The following is a 24,023-nucleotide window of genomic DNA, read 5'->3' as shown; positions in this document are numbered from 1 at the left end:
CACAGTAGCAGAGCAACTTAAAATTCTGTCCACCAATGGCTAATGAGAATCCGCAAGATAAGGCAGTGATAGGGAAACAGCAAGGAAGACATACCCATGGTTAAAAATTCAAGGACAGGTGGGGCATATTGGTGCATGCTTGTAATCCCAGTACTTGGGAGGCTGAGACAAGAGGATCCCAGGTTTGAGGACAGCCTCAGCAAGTAGCAAGAGTCGCAGCAACCTAGCAAGGTTTTATTTCAAATAAAAAAAAAAAAATAGGGCTAGGGGTATAACTTGGAGGTAGAATGTCCCAGGGCTTAATCCCCAGTACCTTAAAAAAAAAAAAAAAAAAAAAAAAACAAGGACAGACAACCCAGGATAACTTGAACTCTAAAAACCAAACATGTGTCACCAAAAGCAGGTGAAAAATCTGCATTCAAGCCTGGTGCGGTGGCACATACTTGCAATCCCAGCATTCGAGAGGCTGAGACAAGAGAATCACAGTTTGTGGACAGCCTCAGCTACTTAGTGAGGCCCTTTGCAACTCAGGGAGACCCTGTTTCAAAAGACAGAATAAAAAATAGGGCTGGGGGTAGAAATCGGAGGTAGAATGCCACTGGGTTCCATTCCCAGTACTGAAAGAAAGAAAGAAAGAAAGAAAGAAAGAAAGAAAGAAAGAAAGAAAAGAACTGTGTTCAAACGCCAAAAGGAGTGCTACAGGTCACATAATACATAAGACATAAAAACTAAAAGCCCTCAAACACTGCTGCTTCCTTTACAACAATACTTTCTCCAGAAGTTCAGAAGGTGCGTCCAATTCAATCTCTAACCAAGCTGACGCTCAGTTACACCAGACAGGCTTCAGACATGTTTCCATCAAGCGGTGTGACCCACACAAGATAAAAGTTATTTCTACACTAGCCCAGGATAGGCGGGGTTTGATAACACACACTGGGCGGGGAGCAAACTAGCTGCTGCAGATGGGTCTCTTTAGCCTCCTGCCAGAGTTGGTCACATGACTGCGCGGCTTTGCGATCTCCCCAGGAAGAGCTGGGTGCAGCAGGAAGATCCTGCGGACTCGGGGTGGCCAACTCCCACCTCGGGGTAGCCAAGCCACGCAAAAAACCAAAAAGCAGCATGTGACGGCTCTGCTGCTTCAAATCCAGAGACTGTGGCTCAAGGTGCTGCCGTCCTCTCAGGTTAGGATGTTTCTGGAAATAGTCCTGAGTATGCGAGGTGATAGGTGAATAATTTTGTTCAAACGAAATTTCCCTGGAAAATAGGTTTGTTGCTAGCAATGTTTTTCTTCTTCAAAATTAGGAAGAAGAGGAGGAGGAGGAGGAGGAGGAGGAGGCAGAGGAGGAGGAGGAGGAAGAGGAGGAGGAAGAAAAGGAGGAGGAAGAGGAGGACTTTCAAAGGACTGGGTTGTAAAATCCAAATTGCTTACCAACTGAGGAGCCCCCAGAATGGCCAGTCAACTGGGCCCGAGTTTGGGAAGAATACTTCAAAAGGCAGGACCACGGGGGAAGCTGGGGACCAGAGACTGGGCAGTTAACTGTTTATATACAAACATGGCAATGCCGTTCTTTGGCTATGTGTCAGGTGGATGCTTTTTAGTTCCCCTTTTTAAGCTTTAGAAAAACGTTTAGCTATGCAATTTCTGCAGGAAAGTCAATCAATGGTGAAATCAAAGTCAAAGCAGAGGACAGACCCATCAGCTTCCTGAGGTCAGGATGACAAAGTGCAAGGCTGAACCCACCTCTGTCAACTAGCTCCGTAGGGTCCCCTGCATTATCTTCTAAACCTCGCTGGCCCTACCCCCATCTCTGGTCCTGGAACAGCGCATGCATATCTAGCATTTGAATGGGTACTGATCTTCAAGTTATAAAATGTATGTAAGGTATATGTCTTCAGATTTAGTAAGAAGTGTCAGATCCTAATCAGCAAGATATCCACAGCCATTGCAACTGCAAGGACCTACCACAGAGCTGACTGCCGTGACCCAGGGCTGTATGCGTGGGCTGTTCAGCCATCCCCACACAAATCCTTGTTCCTCTTACAAACCATTGCCTTTTGAGGCCAAGACTGCTGGAAGTGTTAAGGTGAATTAATTTAAGACACTTTCTACGGTTTTTTAACACTTGACCTAGCTGAGGGGTCCCCTAAGGGGCTCACTAGACACAAGATCCAGAGGTCAGGGACCATCTCCCACTACAATGGCCATTCACAAGCCTTTTGGTTTGCAAGTGGCAGAGATCATTCTTAATTGTCTTCTTGTTTGTCCTTTAGTAGTAAATACTGAAAACAAAAAGAATGTTTTCCTATTATTTTGTCACCTAAAAAAATGTCATGTTGTCCTGGGAAAGACAGATAACAGTGTCCACACAAAGATGTGCTCCACTACTCAAGATTCAGATGAAGAGCTTATGGAAAAAAATTTTTAAAAACAGGTATAAAGAATTGTGCTAAGAACCAGAGCAGCAGCAATACCAAGGTGCCCACGGAGCCTGGCAGAACTGTCGCCTTAAGTTAAGTATTGTTCCTCCCTGGTTTCTCCACATGGTAGTATCTTCCAGCTGCCATGACATCCCCTCTTTCTACTTTCTGGTTTTTGTAACTAGCCTAGCAATTAGGCGAGACCCTCACCAAAGACCACTAGCTCCGGGTGACAAGACAAAGCAACGTCCAATCAGGACTACAGGCAAGGCTATTTGACGCTTGCCTCTTAACACCCTTGAAAAGGTTTTCATTACATTCCCTATCAGAAGCCAACATGGCATCTCAGCTTGCTGTCTAGCCCCACTAAGGCTCTTGCTATAGACATCTTTTTAAAGGTAACTGTTCTGGGTAATTAAAAAGGGGAAGCAGAAATTGTCCTATAAGATGATGGCTATTACAAGGTGAAGGCGATGACGGTCACCATCTTCTCCCCACACAAAAGGACCTTTCAGTCCGACCTGCTCAAATCGCAGGTGAGGGACCTTTGGGATGAAGAGAAAAGGTTCACTTCCCAGGTCTCATCTCAGTAGCAGTGTTGGGCCAAGCTAGGTGTTCAAGGATTCCCCAACTGCAAACCAGGGCCTCAAAGGACCAGCTGAATCAACCAGAGACAGTGACTTATTTCAGAACATTCTGGGAACAGAAACTCTATTGCCCCCCTCTGTTCTAAAGCCAGGTTTCCTAAGGATACCAGCAGGACTCAAGCACAGATGAGACAGAAGACCTCCAGAGAGAGGAGACAAAGCCCAAGAACACCACTGCCCTGCTCAGCTGCACCTGCTCCTCCCCTCCAAAGCATAAATAACCCACCCACCTAAACCAGAGCAGAGGATAAGCCACCAACCCTCGAATACTCCAGGAAGACACACAAGCCCACTGAGTGCCCTGCAACCCAGCCCCTTCATTTGCCTTATTCTATTTCATCTCACAACAGTTCCATTTTACAAATATCGAAACCAAGGACCACAGAAGTCTGGGACAAGGTCACAGCTGGTACACGGCGAGGCTGGAAGCCGAGCCGGTCTCTTCCTAACTTCATACATGCTGTGCCTTCTGCAGTACTATCCCCACCCAGTGTTGTGCATGACAAGACGCCAAACATAACAGTAGACCAAAGGCTGACTATACCACACCCTCCGCCCAACTAAACAATTCTAGAATCCTTGCTGGAAGCCAGCACAGGCTCTCCCTCCTCAGAACTGTAGGACTCAGGGTTTTCAGGGCAGGTTCTGACCCAGCCCTCTGCTCCAAGAACAGTCTCCGGTTATTCCACAAGAACCCTGGGTGGACAGACTCAACAGTGCGGCTAGAGCTGACCTGTCAAGGACATTAGGGTCTGGGTGACACGGCCCAGCTGTGGGACGGCTCTCAAACATTCCAGCACTACAAAAGTGCAGGGAGGAACTGAGCTGCACAGGGAGCTGGCAAACCCCAAAGAACTTTCCAGACCACATTTGTACTTTCAAGCTGTAAGGGAGTTTCAAATAAAGTCCCAAAGAATTGTACACACTCTGCCTTGCAAAGATACATGAGGAACTGCCAAGGGAGGCTCCTCTGGGGAATGGGACCAAAGGGGCTTCAACGTGAATTTTTACCATGAGCACCGTATACCTAATATTCCTGAAAATGAGATCAAAATTAAATTTTCAAGCCAAAAGGTTTAGCGCAGACACTGGAAACTTACAAAGGCCAAAAAGAGCAACTGCAAATTAATAACACAAGAAAATGATCCGAAGCAAATTTTTAGAAGCACTGGTCTAGACAGGAAAGCTTTATAAAGCATCACAGGGTAAAGAAACTTATTTGCAAACTGCATGGGACTTGCCCCGGATTGTAACAGGAGAAACGGAGCCTTTTGGGGAGAAGCAAAAATGTGTGCAGTACTTACTCTGTGCTAGACATTTTCGCGTATTCTATTCATTTCAATAACCACGGAAAGGATACTATTATCCACAGCGGTTGACCAGGAAATGAGAAGCCGAGCAGCTCTCACACAGCTGCCCAGCCACCAACTCCTGGAACATAAAGATATAAGGGGCGAAGCTCGGAGCCCAGATAAGCCCTCCCAATGCAGCCAGCCACAGTGCGCGGCAGACGGAGGGAATGCAGACACAGGGGCCGGTTTCTGGCAAGCCTTCTAGTTTTATCCTTTGCATGGTTCACCCACTACCTGAGAGGTCCATGAGCTATGAGCTTATGACGCTGTTTTTTATATTCAAAGATGGTGAGGTTAACATCTCACCAATAGGCCAGGAGCCCAGAGAAGCCGTCCCAGGGTGCTGATGGATTGATAAGAATCGACCCATTTTTCTCTTCCGACCCTTCTTGACACCAGAGGCTGAGTTTTCAAGGTGACTGTCTGGGGATGGGAACACAGTTGCTGCCCAGAACCAAGCCACAAAACCCCCAATGTAGCCAGGCATGGCGGCGCAGGCTTGTAATCCCAGCATTTAGGAGGCTGAGACAGGAGGATCGCTGTTCACAGACAGCCTCGGCTCCTTAGTGAGGCCCTCTGCAACTCAGTGAGACCCTGTTTCAAAATAAAGAACAAAAATAAGGCAGGGGGTGTCGCCCAGAAGTAGAATGCCCCTGGGTTCCATCCCCAGTACGGCCAAAAAACAAACAAACAAAAAAAGACGCCCTGATGTGTGGACAGTGTGAGCCCACTCACAACTCCAAATTCTTTATCTTTACCAAATTCTGTATCACTGTTCTCCAAGTCTTTTCACATGCCCAACAGACTAAGGAAACAATTTAAATGCATAATAGCCCATGTTCAGTGAGGTTTCCTTAGCACAGAAGACACTACGCGCAATGCATCCACACCCTGCACCTCAGCTAACCCTCACAGCAGCCGCCCCGCCTGGGAAGAACATTTTCCATCCTTACTCCACACAGGAGTAAACTGAGCTTCAGGGCTGGTTTGGAAACTTTCTGCCAAACGAAGAAGTAGAGGTAAAACTTCCACCTCCTGGCTGGCGACTGGGAAGTAACCTCTTATTATTAGCATCCTTGCTTCACCCCAGGATTCTTTGTCTTTTTTTTTTTTTTTTTGGTACTAAGGATGGAACCCAAAGGCATTCTGCCTCCAAATGATGCCCCCAACCCTATTTTTATTCTTTATTTTGAAACAGGGTCTCACTGAGTTGCAAAGGGCCTCACTAAATAGCTGAGGCTGTCCGTGAACCACGATCCTCCTGTCTCAGCCTCCCGAATGCTGGGATTGCAAGCGTGCGCCACCACGCCCGGCTTCTTTGTCCTTTATTGCTAGAATTAGGAGACAAAATGTCCAGGTAGAGGAGGAAAAATGTTTATACTGATGAGCAATATAGAAAAATGGCACTGTAAAACACCGGCAATATGAATGTAAGATTTACAACCAAGGCAAGAAAAACCAATGCAGCCCATACAGACACACAAACAGTCCGCTGACTGCCCTGGAAGCGCAAGGATTGGGGCTCTCACTGGGTATTAGGGCATCCGTGATCCTTTAATCCCGAGACTGGACTTAACATCAATGGACTAGGCTCAGGTCCCCTTCAAACTTCGCTGATCTCCCTTCAACTCTATACTTGTCTGTGCCTGCTGAACAAAAATCAGAGATCTTCCCAGAGCTAAACGATGGAGCTGAAATTCCCAGCTCCAGGAGGGAAGAAAAACAACAACAAACTCCTGTTTGTTTTTTCACTTAGATAACTGGCTGGCCTTTGAAGTGTCCAGTCTAACGCTGAATTCTAAGATGAATCATCTTTGCACACTTGCAGGAGAGCCAAGCTTCCTTTCAGAGCTGTGACACACTCAAGTAAGAATGACAGCCTTGCGCAGTAGTCCAAACGGACCTCGCCAAGTGACCACACTCAAATTCATGACCTTCCGAAGCCTGTGAGAAGTTGTTTTTATTTTTTATTTTTTTCTCAAAGAGTTGAAGAAAGTAACCAGAGTTTAGGAGCTATACACATCCACCTCAAAGGACAGCACAAATCCATCAAGAGAAATTCTCTTCTTGCCCAAACATGCCAGGCCCGGGAATAAATAGATTACCTTCGTTTCTATCAGCCTTGTTCAGAAAATAGATAAAATCACTGTCTTAAGCTTTTCTCCAAGATTTGCCTGCAATGCATCTCATTCAAAATATTTCTAAATCTGAGGAATTTTGTATAACTACAGTCATATGTATAACCCAGCACTGCCTAGGACCAGACAAAGACAATAAAACAAACTCCAGTTACCTCCGCCAGCAAACAGTCTGCCCATAAATTTGTCAGGAATCCGAAGGGCACTCTCCCCTTCCATCGGCTCAGCAATGGCTCATCCTCCGCAAGGGCTCTCTTAAGGCACTCCTAAAGCTGCTTCTGTGGGAGTGCAAACTGCCACACACCAGCTCCGAAGTGACATTCTCCCAGAATGCCGCTGTGTCCCGGGGGGCTGCGGGATAAGAACTTGAAAGAAGTTGAAGGAATATGTCCACCCCCCTTCCAGTTCCCCTCTGAATAGACAGCTTCCCTCCAACAGACCTGCTTCAAAAGTCCGACCCAGTGAAGTCACACATGACCTCATAAACCCCGGCTTAACTCTTTAGAAGCCAGAAGGCAGGCTGACAAGGAAGGAGAGACATCTGACCCAGCAGAATCGAAGTGCTGGCAGTTTAAGGAGAAGAGATAAGTTTCTCTAACACCGTTCATAAAAACAGAGTAACTTCGTACCCTCATTTTTCTTGAGAGCGCTAAGATTTTTGAAGTACTATGTTAAAGACCATCATTTCCAGCAACACATTCAGGCCCAAGTAAATTCTGGCCCTTAAGGAATGATTGAAAGAGCCTACAAAATAGATTTAGTTCATTTCTATGATGCAAAGTTAGGCTATGTTAAACACACAATCTTAGGTGACTTCGGAGTGGTATTCTATCTTCATTTCTGAAATTGATTCTGTTTTTCTTTTTAATCACTGGTGAGAACATATTTGGGGTCCTGTTGTTCAAATCCTGCTGCAGACAGCCACAAGTGGGCAGACCACATTCACAGCTGTCAGACACAGGCAACAACTGACAGGCATCAGAGAGGAGCCTGACAACAGGCAGTGGGCATCAGACCCAAGTTCAGCCTCCAGACCCGACCAATGGATCCCAGAGCCCACAGCAGTGCCTCTAACAGGAAAGGAGGTTTGCTAAGCCAAGCTTTGCACTGGGGCTCCTGTTATTTTTGTTGGGATGTGGGGATTATGAAGATCAGGAGGTAGAGGAACCAAAAGTTACCATATAAACACAAGTGCATAAAATTACATACACTCCGAGAAAATGTAATATACCCTTTCAAGAATGTCCTAGTTCTCCAGAAAATGATTATACTTAACACACGGCAATTTTATTCCTAAATATATACCTAGCCTTGGGAAACTCTCCCAAGTGTATGCAGGAAGCCACGTATACAGATACGTGCATGTTACCACTCTGAGATTGAAAAAAATACAAGTCACAGCCAAAATGCTCATAAAGAGAAAAATGGAAAAAAAAATAAGTTGTAACACATTCCCGTAGAATGAGTACTATACAAGCAATTAAACCAATAAGCTAGGGCTTTGTGAGAAAAAATAAATTTCAGATAACTAGCAAAGAAAAGTGTTACAAAGAGAAGACATTTATATAAGGTTTAAAAAACATGGGAAATGGTACTATATAAAGCTTGTGGACCCACCCCGATGTAGCAATACGTCAACAGTTCATGGTTATTCCCACCCAGGAAGGGAAAGAGTAAGAGGGCCAGCTAGGTATTCACAGGAGTTTGCAATTCATCCGCAGTGTTTTCTTTTGTTAAGTGGGCTGGTGAGATCACAGGTGTTTATTATTTTTTTACCCCCGCTGGGATGTCTGAAAGACTGTCAACGTTTGAAAGAGTCAGTGGCATAATTGCCGTCTGTATGAGAGGGGCAGCACCTGTTCTGTCTGGACGAGGAGCAAGACACGAGGCAAAGAGGTTACGAGCTCCCTAGACTCCCAACTCGCACGTGGAAGCAGCTGCTGTGGCTTCAGCCGCTGTTTGGCTCCTTCTCTGGAAACCGACGCTGTGCCACACCCCTGCAACCCTTTACACATCTCCTCATCCCTCAAAGCCCAACTCAAACCCTTCCAGAGGGACCTCCATCATACCCACGCTGGCAGTAACCCCAGCCTTGATGCCTTTCAGCTGAGCTTTCCTGTCTCTATACCGGAGTTATTTGTGAAGCTATCACCCATCCTTCTGAGAGAGACCTAAGTAGCAGGGGCGCTGCTTGTTAAGTTCAACAAAAAGTGAGTGTCTGATGTGTGGAGGAGGGTGTAGTGGGGTATGCCTATAATCCCAGTACTTGGGAGGCCGAGACAGGAGGATTGCAGGTTCAAGACCAGCCTCAGCGACTTAGTGAGACCTTGCTTCAGAAAGTAAAAGGAGCCGGGCGTGGTGGCGCACGCTTGTCATCCCAGCATTTGGGAGGCTGAGACAGGACGATCACGGTCACGGACAGCCTCAGCTACTTTGCAACTCAGTGAGACCCTGTTTCAAAATAAAGAATAAAAATAGGACGGGGGGGGGGTGCACCTCGGAGGTAGAATGCCCCTAGGGTTCCATCCCTAGTACTACAAAAATAGATTAAAAAAATTTTTTTTAAAGGCCTGGCGATGGAGCTCAAAGGTAAAAAGTCCTTGGGCTCAATTTCCAATACTGAATAATAAAATAAAATAAATAAAATAAGCCGGGCGTGGTGGCGCACACTTGTAATCCTCGCGCTTGGGAGGCGGAGACAGGAGGATCCTCGCTGGCTTAAGAGACCCTGTTTCCAAATAAATACATAAATAAATAAATATTATATATATATATGTATATATATATATATACATATATATATATATATATATATATATATATAGAGAGAGAGAGAGAGAGAGAGAGTGTGTGTGTGTGTGTGTGTGTGTGTGTGTGTGTGTGTGTGAGAGTCTGGGAGTGTAGCCCGGAGGTGGAAGGGCTTCCAGGAACCCCAGTACCACAATAATAAATAAATAAATACATACATAAATTTTTTTATTTATTTAATTTAATTAAAAATAATTTTTGGTAGTTCCTGGAAGCCCTTCTTCCTCTGGGCTACACTCCCAGACCTATTTTATATTTTTGAAACAGGGTCTCTCACGCCAGCACGGCTGGCTTCGAACCTGCGCAATCCTCCTGTCTCCGCCTCCCAAGCGCGGGGATTACAAGCGTGCACCACCACGCCCGGCAAAATTTTTTAAATTTTAAAAATAAAATAAAGATGTGTAGGCTATAATGGCAGAGGCTCTCTGAGGCCCAAAATGAAGACTTAGGATTCCATGGCCTGTTATGAGGGACAGGCCCATTCCTGACTAAGCATAATATAAATAATTTTGTATGAAATCTCAAAATAGTTGCTACATGAATGTCAAGTATGAATGATAAACTTTTATGATGTTGTTGCAAAATAATAGTTATCCAACACCTCTCATTTTCTCCATACTAAAGATTCTGCAGTCTTGCTCTTGGCAAGAAAATGTCATCATGAGTGTGTTGAGGTGGGGCTGCTGGAGTCATTAGAAAAACAATAAAAAACACTCATTATAACTCCTTGCCCTCGTGCAATGTAAGGCTCTTCAAATTCTTATTACAGATGTATACGACATCTTACGTCACTGACCACACCCTTCACACCCAGTGACCTGGAAGAAGCTTTAAAGACGGTAGTTCCAGCACCACTGCTACTGGTATCAATAGCCAACATCTCCTGAGTATTCATGAAGGGTCAGTAAATCTGACTTAAGCACGCACACTCTTTGCCACTTTTTACCATACTTGTGCTAGCCTTCGGCTGCTGTGACAATATACCTGAGGTAATCAACTGAAAAGGAGGAAAGGTTATTTTGGCTTACTGTGCCAGGGCCTTCAGTCCACAGTCTTTGGCGCTGTCGCTTTGGGCCTATGTTGAGGCAGGCTAGCATGGCGGGAGTGCGCGGGGTACAGCAGAGGTGCTCACCTCCTGACAGCCCAGAGCAGAAAAAGCAGGGGAAGAGGCCAGGGCCCTAATGTAACTTGAAAGGCCACGCCCCCATGATCTCACTTCCTCCAACTAAGCCCCACCTCTTAAAGGCTCCATCACCTCCCAATAGCACCACATGCTGGCAGCCCAGCCTTCAACATATCAGCCCTAGGGAAAATTTAGGATCCAAACCATAATAGTACTGTTTCCTAGCAGGAAAATCAATCAATCCCTCTATATGTAGAGCAAGAATGGTTCCCTAGCTCACTACACCAGAAACATAGGAGGTCAACTCCAGGTTCACAGCTGAAAATGCTTACTTTTATGCACATCTGTTAGAAACATCTCCCCATTACCTTTTTTTTTTTTTTTTTTTTTGCAGTATTGGGGATTGAACCCAGAAGCATTCTACCTCTGAGCTACACCCCCAGCCTTATTTTTTATTCTTTATTTTGAAACAGAGTTACAGAGTGCCTCACTAAGTAGTTGAGGCTGGCCACGAACCTGCTATCCTCCTGTCTCAGCCTCCCAAGTACTGGTATCAGGAGCCCGGCTACAGTTACCTTTAATAGGCCTGCTGCCTCCTCCTTAGCTTTCTATTCCACCTCTGCTCAGGTTCCAGGGAGTACCTCTCAAACTTTTAAGTGCTTGTGAACTCCCTAGACATTTGTTCAAAGTGCAAACTTGACCAGGCCGGCCCAGGGTGAGGCTGAGATACCACACTTCTAACAAGGTCCACGCTGTCCATGTCCTGGTTCCTGGTCTGAGAACTACTCCGTGGGGGAAGCACTGTGACTGATACCCAGGGCTGCTCATCAGAATCACTCGGGAGGCTATGGATGCTATCAGGGTCCAGTCATCACCCTGGACCAGGAGAGCACGGAAGCTCTCAAGAATCAGAATTGGAGAGAGATACCTATGGAATGCTAAGGTGCCACCAAGCTGCAGAATCACTATTTTTCAGCTGTGCTACTTAAAAATGGTCTACAGACCACTGTTACCAATGAGTGCTTCCTAAAGTTTATGTTTATTTAAGTCACCTGTGTATCTTTTTTTTTTTTTTTTTTTTTTTGCAGTACTGGGGATGGAACCCATGGACATTCTACCTCTGAGCTACATCCCCAGCCCTATTTTTTATACTTTATTTTGAAACAGGGCCTCACTGCATTGCAAAGGGCCTCACTAAGTAGCTGAGGCTGGCTTCAAACCTTCGAGATCCTCCTGTCTCGGCCTCCCGAATGCTGGGATTACAAACGTGCACTACCACGCCTGGTCCACCTGTGTATCTTGTTATAACGCAGATTCTAATTTAGGAGGTCAGGAACGGGACCAGAGATTCTGACTTTCTCAAAAGCTCCCAAGTACATGCTGTGAAAAGGCAAAAGGCTGAGTAAAAAGATTAAAATAAACTTCAGTATTTCAGTGTGCGTGCGTGCGTGCGTGCGTGCGTGCGTGTGTGTGTGTGTGTGTTCTATAAGGCTTTCCTTACATAGTTTCAGATTCAAGTACCAGTAGAATACAAACACAGGGAAGTTTAGGCACCAACTTATGATCTATGAGGATACGGTAGCCAAAGCATGGACCTAGCATGGTTCAATGTAATTTAATATTAATTCTCATTTGCATTCATGAGAAAGATTATATTGGGCTTCTCTGTACCAGGGCTACCACCTGGCTCCAGTGCTGAAAGTTACGGTTCTGCTAGGCCTGGGCAAATTCAATAAGGCCTCTATTTCAGCCTACAGAGAACCTGCAAAACCAGAAGGAAAATAAGATTAAAGCACTGGGAACGGGCCCATTTGGGGGCTCAGATAAATGTGTACCCCAAAGTAAAACACACAAAGAGAACTATTTATATACAAAAGGCCCATGTCCTTTTTTCCTCCAAACCAAGAACTGACATATCACATCCAGTGCTGTGAACAAGGTGTCAGGCGATCTCTGCCGGGAGGAATGTTGCCACTTCCTCTAAAAGCTAAATATTCCACTGATGTATGAATAAAAAGATTGCTGTAACTATCAATGCCACCAATTAAAATATTAACTGCCAGTTTTAATTTAGAGCTTTGATGATCCTTGTCATAATTTATACCTCCAATGTCCGTCATCACTTGAAGTTGTATTTGATAAGCCCTCATCCAAGTAGCCGGCAGCTGACCAACTTTCGCAACCCTATCCACCCATACCCAGGGAACTGGGTTCCTTTAAGGTTTAGATCAGAGTCGGGATGTCTCTGGGGATATCCAGTTCAAACCCAGGACCACTGCCTGAAGGCATCCCAAATTGATACAAGAGGCACCCAACAAGCAGGAAGAGCCCATGACAACCAGGGCACTCGGCTTCCACGGTGGGCTCTGACAGTCCATCCACTGTGGAGAAGAAAGACAAGCAGAGAGGAGCTGCCAGGACACTGCCCTTGCACGGAGTATTCTCTACAAAGAGGAAAGCACGAGGAGCACCCAGTTGCTCCTGCGTGTGGGCACCTCGCAGGCCCACCCTGAACCCATTCCTCGCTGTTGGAGAGCTTTCCCTTGCAACTGCAAGTCTCACCTCCAAGAGGGCGACTCCAAAGTCTCTCCAGGGTCCTGCAATCCCACATCGCCACCAGCCCTCCGTGAGGGACCCTTGTAAAGCTCCACCCGTTTACAGCTGACCTCCCGAGAGCTTCTCCTGCAAACCCCGCCTCTCCCCCAACTCCCATTGATGGTTTCTTGATTCTGTAAGATATCTGTGCTCCAAATCCGCAGCTGGTCTGAGGCAGCGCACCTGTCCGGCATCCAAGCACTCCCCTATCCTCCTGTCCTTTAGGTTCTCTTGTTTACCAGGCTTTTTAAAACTTATCTGTTTTCTTCTTGTTCTCTAACTCTTCAGTCCACGCTACCACCCATGATAAGCTTAAAATGAGTCCCTAACTAGAATGCAGCAAATTCTATGACAAAATTGAAGTATAAATTGGCTGGAAAGTTTTTTTCCATTCTACCAATAAGGAATCAGAGCTACATGAATAAGCCGGGCGTGATGGTGCACGCTTGTAATTCCAATACCCGAGAGGCTGAGGCAGGAGGATCGCAGGTTCGAGACCAGTCTCAGCAACTTAGCAAGACCCTGTTCCGTCGACACAAAAAATACAAAGGGCCAAGGGTAAGCCGAGCGTGGTGGCGCACGCTTGCAATCCCAGCATTCGGGAAAGGGACACAGGAGGATCGTGGTTCACGGACAGTTTTAGCTACTTAGTGAGGCCCTTTGCACTCGGTGAGACACTGTTTCAAAATAAAGGATAAGCTGGATGTGGTGGCGCACACTTGTAATCCCCACGCTTCAGAGGCGGAGACAGGAGGATCGCGCAGGTTTGAAGCCAGCTGCGCTGGCTTAAGAGACCCTGTTTCCAAATGAAATATAAAATAGGTCTGGGAGTGTAGCCCGGAGGTAGAAGGGTTTCCAGGAACCCCAGTACCAACAAAAAAGAGAGAGAGAGTGAGTGAGAGAGAGAGAGAGAGAGAGAGAGAGAGAGAGAGAGGTAAAAAATAAGGCTGGGTGTGTAGCTCAGAGATCGCACGCCCCTGGGTTCCATCCCCAGTATGTGGGAGGGGGGAGGAGGCAAGGGAGACTCTCAGGGGTAGGGGGTCAATCCCCAATAACACAAAAGAAAAAAATAGACTTCATGAATCAAAGAACCTGTCCTAGATCAAGCTGCCAGAGCTCCACACGTTTATCCCACCCTTCCACAGCGTAGTGCGCTTTATTAAAAGAAAGAGATGCTTCTGGAAATCTAGAAATAGTGTCCCAGAAGGCTTGGCGCTGGGAAGACGGGAGGTTGGCAGCTCAGAGGCTGACGGAGGCTGGAGCCCAGGGGTGACTTCACGGTGCTTTGGGCTACTGCTATTGTTGATATCGGCTTCATCTCTTTGTCTCCTACTGCAGACCACGCTTCCCAGGCCACTTGATTTTCTTTTCCTGATTTTTTTCCCCCACTTGGTACCTTATTCACTCCTCCTTCCTTTGCAACAGGTATTATTACTTCCACTGTACACCTGGAGAAGCTCCCAGACTGTGTGTGACTCACAACCACACACCCAGGAGTGACAGGCAGGAGCCAAGCCAGGTGTGCTGCTCTCCGCCCTGGATGGCCCTCCCCTCAGCGCTAAGCAGGAACCCTTATGGGGTAAAAACAAAACAACCACCAAAGTTCACCGCTATAACACTTCGTGAAACTTGAAAGGAGGAAAAAGAAACTCCATTTCTAGAGAATAAATTTGAAATCATAGAAGAAAAGACAGAATTAAAATCCAGAGCTCCATGGGCAGCCAGAACCCTAAAAACAACTTTACAGCCGGGCATGGTGGCGCACGCTTGTAATCCCGCGCTTGAGAAGAGGAGACAGGAGGACCACGCAGGTTCGAAGCCAGCCGTGCTGGCTTAAGAGACCCTGTTTCCAAATAAAAATATAAAAATTAGGTGTCTAGGAGTGTAGCCCAGAGGTAGAAGGGTTTTCAGGAACCCCAGTACTACCCCAAAAACCAAAACCAAAAATAACAACAACAACAACAAACTTTACAACATCAAAACAGTTTTTCTAGCTTAGCCAATGCCCCATTATTTTAATTTTATATTTTAATACTTATATGCTGCATTACAATCCCTTTCAGGTTTTATATTGGGATGTCAGAAAAAAATTTTTCAGACTATACTTCAAAAAAAAATCAGTAATACTGTCATTTCATGTAACTTTTTCCTAAACAGAAAGACACTAAGGAAAGGGGGAAAAAACGGAAGAAAAAAGAGAGTAGTTCTAAATGCCAACATTCCATCTGAGACAGGGTGGGGGCAGAGGAAGGAAAGCAGAAAACCACAAAAATCAACTTCAGGGTGGACTGCAGCGCTTTCCTCAGGCATACCAGCTGCTGCCAGATGTCATTCACCTCAGCGGCCAAACTCAGTCTCCTGAGCTATAGCTGAAGGAAAAACTGGGGCGTCTGAGCTATAACATCTGCTACACTAGAAAGGTAATTCTAAAAAGCAGTTTCATAGGGTTCAGTGAGCCAGACAAGAGGTTGCTGCTGTAGTACTGTATTGCCCTCTCTCTCTCTCTCTCTCTCTCTCTCTCTCTCTCTCTCTCTTTCTCTCTCTCTTCCTCTGTGAACAAACCCCAGCTCAATAGAAATGGACACAGTCCGGCTCTGTATCGTCTCAGTGACAACATCCGAGCCTTACGGTCGGTGGTGGGGTCAGAACTTACTGATTGGAGCTGTGGTCATCAGCTGACTGGCCGGCGGGCGAGAAGCACCCAGACAGCAAGGAACCCATCGGGACATGTGGAGCGTGAGTCTCTGTCTTTTTTAATTTCGGAGCCATGTGACTGGACTTGACACAGCCCCACTGACCCCCTGCCTGTCAGCCCGAGGCTGAGTAGCGGGACCACGAGGGAGGGGATGCTACTCTTTGCTTCTTCATTAAAAGATTGAGTTACAGGCAGGGTGAGCTATTTCCTGGCTGACATGCAGCTGCCTGGTCAGAGCCCCTGAGAGAAATCATTTCTGTTCAGATTTATTCCAGGAGTTTAAGAGGCTTCCTTTTTTTAGCCTAGTAAAGAGCGATCTACTTCATATTACAAAGGTATATAGTATTTTAAGAGACCAACAGTGAGCTAAGTACTTTTAAATAGTATCCTTCCAGATGGATGTGGTGGCACATGCCTGTCATCCCAGGATTTGGGAAGCTGAGACAGGAGGATTGGGCAGGTTCGGAGCCAACATCAGCAACTTAGAGAGCCACTCAGCAACTTAGCAAGACCCTGTTTCCAAATAAAAACTAAGAAAATAGGGCTGGGTGTCACTCAGAAATAGAATGCCTCTGGGTTCAATTCCCAGCACCAAAAAAAAAAAAAAAAACCCAAAACAACAACAACAACAAAAAAATCCTTCCTAAACTAGATACTAGGATATTACAAATTTGAAGTATATTCTTCTGTGACTTAGGTAGGAAAGGAGGAGGAAGAGATTGGCCACCAAAGCATGGCTAAATCCAAGACTGGAAGGCGATGCTGGGAGATTCTTGCTCACCTGCTACAACACCCCAGTCATTATTCCCAGCCTCCGTCCATCCTTCTTTAGAGACACAACCAACAAAATAAGGTCAGCTTGTGCTCAAAAGAAATCACTGTCAAATGCTGCCACCAAAATCAGCTTTACTGGTAGAAGTGACGGCGCAATGAATAGGAAAGAATGTTAAAATATGTCTAAGCAATACTGAAACAAATACGTTTTTTGTTTAGTTCAAGATACTTGGCCCTAAGCCGGGCGTGGTGGCGCACGCTTGTAATCCCAGCATTCGGGAGGCTGAGACAGGAAGGTTGCGGTTCGTGGACAGCCTCAGCTACTACTTAGTGAGGCCATTTGCAACTCAGTGAGACCCTGTTTCAAAATAAAGAATAAAAAATAGGGCTGGGAGCGGAACTCAGAGGTAGAGTGCCCCCAAGTTCCATCCCCAGTACTAAAAAAAAAAAAAAGATACTTGGCCCTATTCTGGGATCTATGATTTAGTCATTATCTGCCCCACACATGCCTCATGGGCCCCCATTATCGCTCAGTAAATAATGGGGGGCATTATCAAGTCAGCCTCCCATTATCGCTCAGAAGAGCACAGGTTCTGCAGCCTGACTGCCTGGGTTCGAGACCCAGCTGTGCCTCTTACCATCTGTGTTACCCTGAGCGAGTTACTTAACTTCTCTGTGCCTGTTTCCTTGTCTGAAAAATAAGAATGGTAATATTTCCCTTCTTTCTCCAACTTATCATGAGACTTGAGCCCCGTGGTTTTACCAAATATATAAAACCCATGGGTTACATATAATATATATGAAAACATTATAATATTTTCTGCTAACAACACTTTATACATTAAAAGTAATACCTTAAGAGCCAGACATGGTGGCACGTGCCTATAATCCCAGTACCTGAGAGGCTGAGACAGGATGATCACGTATTCGAGGACAGCCTCAGCAAGTAGTGAAGGTCTCATCAACCCAGCAAGACCCTGTTTCAAAGAAAAAATAAAAAGCTGGGAGTGGTGGTAATCCCCGCACTTAGGAGGCTGAGACAGGAGGATCGCACAGGTTCGAAGCCAGCCTCAGCTACTGAGTGAGGCTCTCAGCAACTTAGTGAGACCCTGTTTCCAAATAAAGTATAAAATAGGTCTGGGAGTGTAGCCCAGAGGTAGAAAAGCTCCTGAGTTCCACCCTCAGTACCACAGAATAAATAAATAAATAAAATAAAAGAGGGCTGAAGGTGTCGCTCAGAGGAAATATGCCCGCTGGTTTAATCTCCAGTACCATACACCAAAAAAAGTAATACTTCAGTAGGGTTTGTTTGTTTGTTTGTTTATTTTGCAGTGCTGGAGATTGAACCCAGAGGCATATTAACTCTGAGCTACATCCCCAGCCTGATTATCTTCTTTATTTTGAAACAGGGTCTCACTCACTAAACTGCGGAGGGCCTCACTAAGTAGCTGAGGCTGGTTGCAAACCCACATTCTCCTGTCTAGGCCTCCCAAGGACTGGGATTACAAGCATGCGCCACCACGCCCGGCAGTAGGGATGATTTGATTTCCTTGCCTGTCCTACTGAAGATTCAGGAAGCATGATCAGAGAGCACTCCATCTTGCTGTGTCCCTCCTTTCTTGCCTTCCTCAGAGTTCACTTGAGCTGACGTGGTCAGATCCCTAGCCCAGGAATAAGGAGAGCCAAGGCGGCCAGGGAACAGAGATGGGGTGCTAGCATCGTGGACTTGTTCTATTTATCACTCTTCTTCTGTAAACATCACACTTATTAGTAAAGTTGGAGAATATTCTTTTCCCTGAATTCTAACTGGCCCGCAGAGCGTGGCCGATGAGGCCACTCATATTGACTCCTGCACCGTCAGCACTCTGGTCTCGATTTCCTGCACAGGCTCGATTCCTCTGTGCGCACTTCCTTACCTCTGCAGAGGGATGTTTTAATGCAGAAGAAATTTAAAAGGCTGCTCATTGATTGCTTTAAAATTTTATGTAGCCTGGCATGGTGGTGCGTATGACTGTAATCCCCAGTAACTAGGAGGCTGAGGCAGGAGGACTGAAGGTTCAAGGTCAGCCTCAGCAACTTAGTGAGAGTCTTTGCAACTTACTGAGACCTTGTTTCAAAATAAAATAATAATAATAATTATAATGTTAATAAATGTCTAGGGGTGTAGCTCAGAGGTAGAATGCTCCTGCACTCAATTCTCAGTATCAAAAGAAAGAAAATAATTTATGAAAACGTATTTATTCATAACTTGGTAAATTTATTAATAACAACCAATAACCACAACAGTAATACCCAGGTCTATATTTTGAACTTAGTTTCTTAAAAACAAACCCACTCAGACTTCTAGCTCTATAGACATGTGGCATAAAAGACAGCAGAAGAAAAGAAAAAATAATAATGATATAAAAGACCAGGCAGGTAGAACAACAGAAGGACTCTGCCTCGTCAGGCAGCTTGAATTTGAGCACAGGGTCTGTTATTAGAAAGTCACATGGCTTCGGGTAATCCTCCCCACCCAACTGGAAAAATTCATTATAAGACAGGGTTATCTAAGGCCCCTTCAAGTTGTAAGATATCATACTTCTTCAACCCACAATACTAATACAATTTCTCTGGGGTTGTAATTTTCCCAAAGCACCAAAGAAGGCAGAAAGAATTAAAATACACAAGAAGTTTTCCAGTTTTTTTCAGTCTTCTTAGAATCATTATGCCTGCACCCTTTTTTATTAACTGGGAATCCAGATGTCTATCACAAAATAAAACTCCCTTTGCCTATAACCACTTACTACCTTCTGCTAATTCAAAGAACACAGAACAAAGTGCCTGTCATGCTACTCTATTCAAGCCATGCTCAGGGAGGAGAATGACCACCAGCTGGAAGTCGGGCAGGAGGAAAACCAGGCTGGCTCATCTCCAAGACACCTCTCCTTCAGCACTAGAATGTGGTCTTTTACCACCAGGCAAGATCTCATGGTTTGACAATGCTGGTGACGCGCCTGAAACGTGATCTCAAGAAAGTCCAAAGGATACACCATTGTCTAAACCCAAAGTGCGAGAATGGTATGGCCTACTGGAATATTCTAGCATTCCAGACATTTAACTCTGTCCATACTAATGACTAGCACCTACACAGCCCAAATGATGGCTACTTCCTATTCTAGGTACAGAAGCCAACCATCTACGAAACCTTCCAACCAGTTTCTTCCTGTTCTGACCCACTGAAGCTCTTACCAACACTGAAACCATCCCTGTGGCTTCTGCATAACCTCCTCAGTCCAGGCCACCTCTGCTCCTGTCCTGGTTGTGGTCTACAAATAAAGGACTTCCACTCACCCCAGAAAGTAGGGTTGGTTGGACCTGCAATGAAATTAGGGACGTACCTGTCTGACGGCATTTTATAGTTTACTGTCACCAGGCTGATGGTGAAACAAAACATCTCAACAGTACCCTCCACTGAGGGCAGCCCCTCCCGGGGCACCCTGGCCAGGAACACCTGGCGCTCCGGGACACCCCACTTTCAAGCATACTCCCATTTCAGGAATGCCTCCTCTCAGGCGTACCTGCTCTCTGGGAAACACCTTGCTCTTAGGCACGCCCCACTCCTCAGAGATACAGGAAGCCTAAACTTGGATTTATCAGCCAGCCCATTCAGCTTCCAACATTTACTTAAGCTCTGACTTTGTAGCAGGCACGTGCCAGGAGCTTTCACCTAGCACGCCGGGTCGCAGGCCACACAGCACACGGAATGTCACTGTCCCCGTTCAGCGAATAAACAGATCAATTTTCACAAAAAGTCAGTGGCTTGTCCAAGTCATTCAGATCAAAGCCCTTTGCACCTGAGCCCCGCGATCTCTGCATTACCTCACTGTTAGCCTGCAGGGCAACCAGCATCTCAACCCGTTTCACAGTGAAACACAGGGCTATCGTGTGAGCATGTACCAGACTTGAATCCGCTCAACCAATGAACGATGCACCTGTACACTGGCTATAGAAAAACCCCAACACAGGGCCGATTGTTCAAAAAGACAGGCTCACTGGGAACGTGTAGGGTGAATACTGACTTTCAAACCGAGCACGGACATCTTTTCACACAGTTTAAAAATCCTTTATCACCACTTAATCCCCCCCCACCTGCACACAGACAAATGCAATTTTATATACATATATATTTGTATATAGAAATATACATACCAATGTATAGTATTGTATATATAAATATATATACAAGTATATATTCTTGTATATAGAAATATACATACAAATGTATAGTATTGTATATATAAATATACATACAAATATATATTATTTTATATATAAATATACATATGATTATATATTATTGTATATATAAGTATATACAATAGTATATATTTGCATATATACAATATATATGCAAATGTATACAATACAGAAACTTGCTCTACCTACACACATACAAATGCAATTATATTATATATAAATATATATAATTTTATTATATGTAAAATTGCATTATATATACTAGATTCTATATATAGTATATGTACTATATATGCTATATATGTGTGTATATATTTAATTTTATATACAATTACATGTATGAAATTTATATAATATAAAATTTTATATATATACTTGTGCTATATATACTAGATTCTCTATATGCTATATATGTGTTTGTGTGTATATATATGTAATATATATATATATATATACCAGATTCATAAAGTTTAGCATTCTCTGCCCACTGATGGAGAGGCTAATAACAGTAGGAGACCTATAGAGGATGAACAAGAAAAACATAACACGCTAGGTAACCCGTCGATGCACAAAGAATCCCCAAATAACAGGTAGGTATGGTGCATGCGATCTATGTAATTTGGCATTTTCTATCCCACATAGACTTAAATCCTAAGTAGAAAAAGAAAATAAATATGCATAACTTTGCCTGACTATGAGCGCTATCAAACATCCATATCAGAGTCCCACCCCATCCTCCACTGCCGACCTCAGGAAGAGGAAGACAGCCAGCCAGCAGAGGGCCTCAGGGAGCAAGGGCCAGCGGAGACCCTGGTGACCATGTGACTCAACACCCTTGGAGGACTCTAAGGAACCTCCTGTGTGATCAAACAAGCTGCCCCATGTCATCGGCCAATGGCAGGGACAGACCCGAGTCCTTCTCACAGCACCACACACTGCCAAGGGCTGCATCGTCAGAACTAACAGCTACTCACTGCTCACAAGTACTTAAGGAGCCTCTACATATGGTAATCCAGGAAATTTTCACAGAATAGAATGCTCACAGCTGGCCAATTTGGCACACCGCTACGGTGTACTCTGCCTGTCCTTAAAACTCAAATTGCTTTTACCCACATCATTTTGCTTATATTCGTAGAAATGGGCCAAATGGTTTTAACATGCGTTCCACACTCAGATTCCCCCCCCCAAAAAAGAACACTACAAAGACACAGCACCATGAAATGAATGAGAATGGGACCAGTACCTTCCCCAGAAAGCCACCTCCGGGGTGCCTTTCATGTAGATGGAGTCGCCGGCATCGTGCAGCCCGTTGGCCATCCCAGTAGAATAGCCCATCACTATCCCGCCATCCGATGAGACACTCAGGACATCCTGATGTCCTCCCGCTGAGGTCCTTTCCAAGAACTGACCGCCTTCTTTAATGCGCTGTTGTATCATTGGGGTCAGGGGCATTTCGAAGCTGAAGTAGCTATCAGGCTCTGAGTATAAAGTCTCCAAGGACTCAGCACTGTAGTATAAAGAAGTGTTGTCCAAGATGGTTTCAAACTGGGAGCTGTACACGTCAGTGGAGTCCTCTGTGTACCCAGGCCCCAGGAGTTCCTCGTCCACACCCCTGAGGGGCTCCTCTTGCTCAAGGACCCTGGAAAGTAAACAAGAGTGAAGAGTTTCAATATTAAGTCAATTTCTTTTTTTTTTTTTTTTTGCAGTACTGGGAATGGAACCCGGGGGCCTTCTACCTCTGAGCTACACCCCCAGTCCTATCTTTTATTCTTTATTCTGAAACAGGGTCCTACCAAGTTGCAAAGGGCCTAAGTAGCTGAGGCTGGCAGCAAACCACAATCCTCCTGTCTCTGCCTCCCAAATGTTGGGATTGCAAGCATGCGCCACCACGCCCAGCTATATTAAGTTAATTTTTTTTCTTATTTTCTCCTTCAACCACATAAGAAGGATAATGTCCTATAAGTCTAAGCCATATTCACTGAGTTTATGTCTTAACATGTTTAGAAAGAAAGATAGGGGAACATATTTGAGTTTAGAACATTCTTAGCATACATGTGTTACTTACTACCTTATGAATAGTTTAGGAAGATTCTGAACTAGTTTCCTAGCATGTGAATGTATCTAGTCCAGTGAATATTTGAATAAAGAATAAAATACTCATTTTGGTCAGCAAATTTAGATTATACACAATTACTATACAATTATCATTCTTAATTATGATAGGAATGGATAAACAGATCATGTAATCTTTCAAGAAAAATACACTAAACTTTACACAAATTCAGATACACTCAACTATATACAAATTCAGATTACATACAACTATCATTCTTAATCATGATAGGAACAGACACATACATCATGTAATTTTTTTTTTTTTTTTTTTTTTTTGCAGTTCTGGGGATGGAATCCAGGGGCATTCTACCTCCGAGCTACACCCCTAGCCCTATTTTTTAGTCTTTATTTTGAAACAGCGTCTCACTGAGTTGCAAAGGACTTCACTAAGTAGCTGAGGCTGGCCACAAACTGCAATCCTCCTGTCTCAGCCTCCCAAATGCAGGGATTACAAGTGTGCGCCACCACACCCGGCATATCATATAATCTTTCAAGAAAAATACACTAAACTTTTCATCAGTTATCATTACTTTCTGATTTAAGTAAGACTCAATGGCTTGGAGAGGAAGACTATAGCCGAATCCAAGTGCTGCCCCCTGCCCCCTGCTGACTACAAAGCCACACTGCAGGGAGTCTAAAAGTAGCCGGCCAATGAGTGAGTGGCCTAAATAAAGCCAACAGACATGCGGAGTGCAAGGCTAACCAAAACCCTGAGAAGCTAGAACCGGCTTACAAGCTGATACAGGCGATGGGCGTCAGTTTTAGCATACAAAAAAGAAAATAATACTAATACACAGCATGTCCTTCAAATGTTAAAAATGAACAGTAGGATAACTAAGTAAAGTTAAAAACTTGGGGAGATGTCAGTGGAGTAGGTCAAGAGTTAGAAAAAAGGCCAGGGTTATAGCCCCATGGTAGAGCGCTTGCCTAGCATATGTGTGAAGCCCTACGTTGATCCCCAGGGCCATACACACACAGAAAAGGAAGAAGACCTGGAACTTGATTTCAACCATGCCGATTACTGGCTACGTCACTTTAGGCAACTTTAACCTTGGTGAGCCTTTGATTGCTAGAAATAAGAATATAATAGAAATAGGAATTATCTACTAATAACATATA

At 44.8% G+C, this 24,023-nt stretch overlaps 1 protein-coding gene across 2 annotated transcripts in view; it reads right to left on the bottom strand.

The window, feature by feature from the left end:
• Window positions 1-24,023, bottom strand: part of PSD3 (pleckstrin and Sec7 domain containing 3) — a gene marked incomplete at both ends in the record, with an annotated part of 521,001 nt that overhangs the window by 290,526 nt on the left and 206,452 nt on the right. For both annotated transcript variants that reach the window (XM_080710180.1, XM_080710181.1), the window contains one exon: window positions 22,033-22,428. In XM_080710180.1, coding sequence (XP_080566306.1) covers window positions 22,033-22,428 — 396 coding nt within the window. The remainder of the gene's footprint in view (window positions 1-22,032; window positions 22,429-24,023) is intronic.

The sequence above is a fragment of the Muscardinus avellanarius genome (genome assembly GCF_963383645.1).
Source record: "Muscardinus avellanarius genome assembly, chromosome: 14".
Classification (NCBI taxonomy): Eukaryota; Metazoa; Chordata; class Mammalia; order Rodentia; family Gliridae; genus Muscardinus; species Muscardinus avellanarius.
This window is presented reverse-complemented; position numbering and strand designations above follow the sequence as displayed.